General features: G+C 31.1%; 1 protein-coding gene across 1 annotated transcript in view; it reads right to left on the bottom strand.

The window, feature by feature from the left end:
- DNAH7 (dynein axonemal heavy chain 7) overlaps nucleotides 1–5,866 on the bottom strand; it is a 235,048-nt gene that overhangs the window by 63,862 nt on the left and 165,320 nt on the right. The window contains 3 exon segments of the mRNA XM_019635602.1: nucleotides 692–784; nucleotides 2,734–2,928; nucleotides 3,793–3,931. Of these exon segments, the coding sequence (XP_019491147.1) occupies nucleotides 692–784; nucleotides 2,734–2,928; nucleotides 3,793–3,931 (427 nt within the window).

Genomic DNA, 5,866 nt, shown 5'->3' on the forward strand with positions numbered 1-5,866 from the left:
CAGTGTCACTGGCCCTCATGTGGGATCTGAACTAGGGCCCTGCTGCTCATAGCTGGAGTCCCAAGGCAGCTCTTATCAACACGCCACTCAGCTGGCCCAATAGTTTTTTTTTTTTAAATCAAGTATAATACAAACAAGGATGTCAATGAGTACTGAAATTTGCTGACATAATAGGTCAGCTGTTATGTTGGTTATATGATCTATTATTTAAAGAAGGTAAAACTAAAAGTATTGATAATTCGCCTTTGTAGTCAGTAATGATGAATATCTTAAAATAGTGTTCTGTTAACTTTCCAAAGGCCAACAAAGAACTATATATAAGGATTGCATTTGAAGAACCAGAAATTCTGGTATATCAGTTTGATATTAACACCACTGACTAATTTTACTGAAATAATAGGAATATAAATGAGATTATAGCATATAATGGAAGTACACTGTAAGAAATTAGGGAGGCATACTTAAAAAGAAAGAATCAAAAAATAAATAAACTGTAAAATATAACCTGAATTTAGTGTGGTTTTAATAAGTTTACAAACTTTTTGAAAAATGGCTCCATTAGAAGTAAGTGGGGTTATTTCCTGCAGGCTGTGTCATCTCCTCTCTGACACACAAGGAAACACACGTTTGGCTGACTATGGGGAGAGGAGGAACTGGAATCATTGAGCTGCTTTCAAAGCCCAATACTTACCTTGTCCGGCCGCAAGCAACGAATAATAAGCATCCTTTGAAACTTATTTGCTTTAACTTCCCAAGCATCAGGAAAAACTTCATGATGTGGTTCCTAAAATTATAGTGGATATAATTCATTGTTACTTTGGAGATTATTTCTAAAATGAACAGTATTTTAACTTAAAAACCAATTTTTATAGAAAACATAACGACTAACTGAAATCAAGAACACTAATGTAAAATTTATTAGGTTGGGGCAAAGTTTTGAAATAAGAAATGAAAAGAAAATTTATAACCCCATGAAGAAATCAAAACTGGGACAAAATGATCCCTATTATGAAAAAAAAAGTGCATATGGAGTTTTATTCCCATTAATTATTCAAAGGCAGGTTGAATTCAACCACTCTCATCATCTATTTATAAAAATAAATATTTATGGCAAAAGAAAAAGGGCATTGTACTAACATTTATTATGTTACTTCTTGTTTTGAACAATTTTGGAAGCCTTTTTATTAAGGGATATTTGAGAATGTGTACAGTAAAGAAGAAGCCCAAAGAGAGAGAGCTATTAAAAATATACAAGAAGAGAGGCATCAAGATTCCAGGAGGGGAGGTACCCTTGAAAAAACAACCAGAAAGAAAGAAGAACATTTATACCTTTGAAACTTTGGGGAAGGCTATGAAGTAATTCAGATCAGAAATCTCCATGCTTCACTACAGTGAATAAATACCTATTTCAAATTAGAATGAAGTACTCACAAAAAATTTGTCTCTAGAAAATAATTTGTTTTGCTAACAAGGAGAGATTCAAAAGATATTTTGTCCAAAATATTGGGTTGTCAGAAAAGTCATGACGTATTTTTTCTATGTTTTTCGTTGCAAAAATGCATCAAGACTTTTCCAACAACCCAATATTTGAATTCATGCGTAGACACAATCTTACTATTGTGTATAATACAACAAATAAGTAACCAAATAAAAAATGTTCTCCACATATATGTTTGTTTTGGTCCTCCTCCTCCTCACTCCCCCAAACTGAGCTTTTGCATATAAACCCAAGGAAAACAGAATGTCAAGAGAGTAGAAACAAATAACGGAATTTGCGAAATCTTAGCCCTTATGCTAAAAAGTTATGAAAGGCAAATTTGTATGTATTACAGAAGGGAAACTGTGAGTATCATGGTATATGTTAACTATAATAGATTCCAATGAGCAAGACATTGTCTTGTGAAAATATTTGAGAACAATTAGCTTTTCCCTCTCCTCAAATGACAAAAATACTGGGGGTGACAAAAAATGTGTACATGTGGACACTTTGGTCAACGTTGATGAAGCAGTAGTTCATCATTATCAGAAGTGTCTGGACACTGATGGTAACCACTTTGAGCACCTCTTGTAATTGCAGAAGTCAAACAAGGCTGATACTCGTCTTTTGTTATTGGTATATATTGAATATTACAATTTTAATACAGTTTTCCTTTTTTAAAATGTGTATACATTTTTTTTGCACCCTCTGTATTTTTTACCGTGTATCTTACATTCAGAAAATCTAAATAATAGTTGTTTTGTAAAATTTTAACTCTTCTATCATAATTGCCGAAGTCTAAGTTGATAATAAATAATAACTTAACATGGAAATTTAAAAATAATATTTTTAAAGGAGCATACCGCTTTTTTATGTTATTTATTTATTTTTTTAGCTGAGCCATCCTGCTACCTGTTGGCAGCTCAGTGGCTGCTCAGCTCGGGCTGGACTCAAACTGCTGTTGCTCAGAGCTCAAACTCTTGAGCAAGTTCTTAACCAACTGAGCCACTCGGCCGGCCCCCTAGCATACCACTTTTTTGCATCTCATCACACTTCAAGGAATTTCAATAGAAGTTCAAACAGAACCACTGATTTAGAAGGTGGAAATAATATAAACCTAAACTTTGATTTTAACATCTGACTGGCTATTTAAAGCTTATTTGGATCTTGTTTTTATTCAAAGATAAAAATATATTATTTAACATTATTTTCTCCATTTACAAACTTTGGAATAAGCAAGAGGATTAAAAACATACCAAACTATCATATACTTTTTTCCATCCATCCTTTAAGCGCATAAACTCCTTCCGAATGGTTCTGAAGGAAGGCAAATCATCTAGTCGACATATTTCATCCCAAGATTTTTGGGGAAGCCATGTACAAGGGTTGGTATGAGGATTATCCAGTCCAATGCCACCAGTTAGAAGAAATCTCCACTCAGCTTTATTAATCTTTTGAAAACAAGGTAGCATGAAGTGTCAGAAAAGAGTTCATCACATATATAGTAAATTTACAACCATTGAAAAGGAATTGACTGTTAATTTTGAAATTTCAGGTATGGTTCCTATGAAATTCTGATATAGCTCAGTATTTATTAGTAAGAAACCAATATATTCATTATAATCAGTTTTCAAAATAGTTCCATTTTAGAAAGCTACTTTTTGATAATTCGTTTCCAGAATTACTAAACATGAAAATCTGAATATATTCTATTTGTTATGTTTTCCAAATGAATGCTTAAAAGTTCTGCAGACTCTAAAAATTGTGGGAAGATAGAAAGCCATAGTTTGCCATGTTTTCAATTATTTTCCATCAAGTATAATCAGGTACTGCTATGAAACTTTTGCAAAAAATGCAAGAATAAAGCCTTTTCTTTTTCAGAATTCAACCAATACATCATCATATGAAATCAATAAATCTTAAACAATAAAATAGTGAATTTACACAACAGGTATTGTTCAATGCAAGTAGTTAGATTTGACTAATTTGCACAAGTTCTGAAAAACATTACCATTTATACTATTGGTGGAATTATGTCAATCTATTTCGTAAATTTATATGCATACTTATGTGAGACTCTAATAGGAACTGATTTATTTTCAATTAAAGCATACAAAAGTTTAATACCTACATAATGAACTCTGTGCTTAATTTATATTTCAGTCTAGTTGTGCTGTCTTGCCATAACTATAATAATAATTATCATTATTGTTTATTTACAACTTTTAAAATACCTAATCCCACACAAATCAGTAAATTAATGAATCAATTTTAATATTATGGATTTTTTCCCTACAAATGAAAACAGTACTGACCGCACCCTCGTGTATCAGCAGATTGACAGTTAGACAAAAGGAAAAGAGTAGCTTGTCCTTTTCAAAGAGTGACCGGCAGATATTAACATAGAGGGAATATGTAAAGTGATCCTTGAGAATTTGAAGCCTAAGGGTCAACAGAAAGAAAAGTAAATAAATAAAAATTCATTATACTTTACAGAAAATGCTCTTAAGGAAACCTATTATAAACTGTTTAGATGTATGTTATTCCAATAAGCTTTGTGGTCAATTAACCCCCAAACAATTAAGGGTCATCATTAAATGGATGCACTAATTTGAGAGCTACACAATGCAGAAACACCAGTAGAATTGCTTTTTATTGTTGGCTGATTTTTTTTTTTTAACTGAATCTTCCTTTTGGTAAAAAGTCAATGCACTCTATAGTAACCTATTATGTCAAAATTCTGTGGACTATTTTTAATGATAAAACATTTCTTGGGGTAAAATTTGACTTTCTTATTTCATAAGTACTTCCAAATATTCTATATTATATTTTAAAAAACAGACAAAAATTAATAGTTCCTTTATTGAATTAACATTAAGTTTAGTAATGTGCTACTTCCTCATAAATTATTAAAAGCTGGAGAAATCACAGACTTAATAAAATATATTTTTTTACCACATAGACAAAATGTGCAAATCACAATATTTGCAACTAACATTTTAGTAAATGCTAACATGCAACCTGTATTCATAAGAACTCTTAACATGAATATAACACTTCAAGCATTTTCACTTAATTATCTCATAAGGGAAATAAACTATCACTGAAAAGAAAATTTAAAATATTTTATTACATAGGTTATAATAGTTCTAATAGAAATAAACAGTTGGCTGAAAACATTTGTAGAAACCTTAAGATTTACATGAATCAACGGCCCAAACTATCTAAGCAGATCAATTTATCTGAAGGAAAAATGAGCATAGTTTGATTAAGCAAAATTATATTGGTGTCCCATAAAGTGTCTAGAAAAAAAACACCTACCAGTACAATCATATCTTTGCTGTTTCCAGCCTGATATCCTAAGCCATTGATCATCCCAGATCTATTTTTTCCTTACCTGCCTATTTCTTTAACTATTTTATCCCTGCCAGCATTCCCATAAAGAAAATTACAACAAATGGATATATTTTATTTCTAGTTGAAAACTCTGAAAAAAGGCTTGGTAGAGAGGGCCTTGAAACTAGCTGCTGTAATATGGTTGAATTCTTTGAAGATTTAAAATAATCATTTATTTTAAATGTCCCCATTTTATGCTAATTAATGGTCTTGTCACACATGGCGTTTAACTTGTCTTATCTGTAATAGCACAATTAATACAGGGTGACTCAGGTTTGGTCTTTCTAGAATAAAATAAAAAGTTCTGCACTTTAAAACAAACTTCCTCTTATAGATACGAAGGTCAAAGCGAAGATTATAAGGGTCAATCATATTAAAAATCCAAGTTCAATTTCATTAGTGCTAAAATACAGATTAAAATATGATATTTTAATAATTTGCTACAGTGAAAAAGAGGATAAAATTATCATTCTCAATGCTAATGCGTGACACAATCATATAAAATCATTCCTGTTCTTCCGATGGAGTTGTACATTTGAAGGAAAGAAATTTATATCAGGAAAGACATAAACACTTTTGTCCTAATTTTGGATTCTAACCTAAGGAAATAATCATGTAGACATTTACATTTATTGCAGCATTGTTTATAATACAAAAGCTGAAGACTACTTACCAGTCTTACAATAAGAAAATTATGGTACATTCATACAATACTATATTGTGTAGCTACTAAAAATGATGTTTCAGGGAAGTATTTTATAACATGGGGAAAATGATCTTGTAAAAGTGGAAGGAAAAGAAATAAATGTGTGTGTATGTGTGTTTGTGCTTAAATGTATTTCCTAGCGAATGAGAGAAAAAAAGAGAGAGAGAGAGAGAGAGAGAGAGAGATTTCAGTTTGATTCCTGTAACAAAGCTATACCCTAGATTTTTGTTTCTGTACTTATGTATTTTTTTGGCTATGGTTTTTTATTTATTTTGTTATAATAAATT

The sequence above is a fragment of the Hipposideros armiger genome, unplaced genomic scaffold (genome assembly GCF_001890085.2).
Source record: "Hipposideros armiger isolate ML-2016 unplaced genomic scaffold, ASM189008v1 scaffold_23, whole genome shotgun sequence".
Taxonomy (NCBI): Eukaryota; Metazoa; Chordata; class Mammalia; order Chiroptera; family Hipposideridae; genus Hipposideros; species Hipposideros armiger.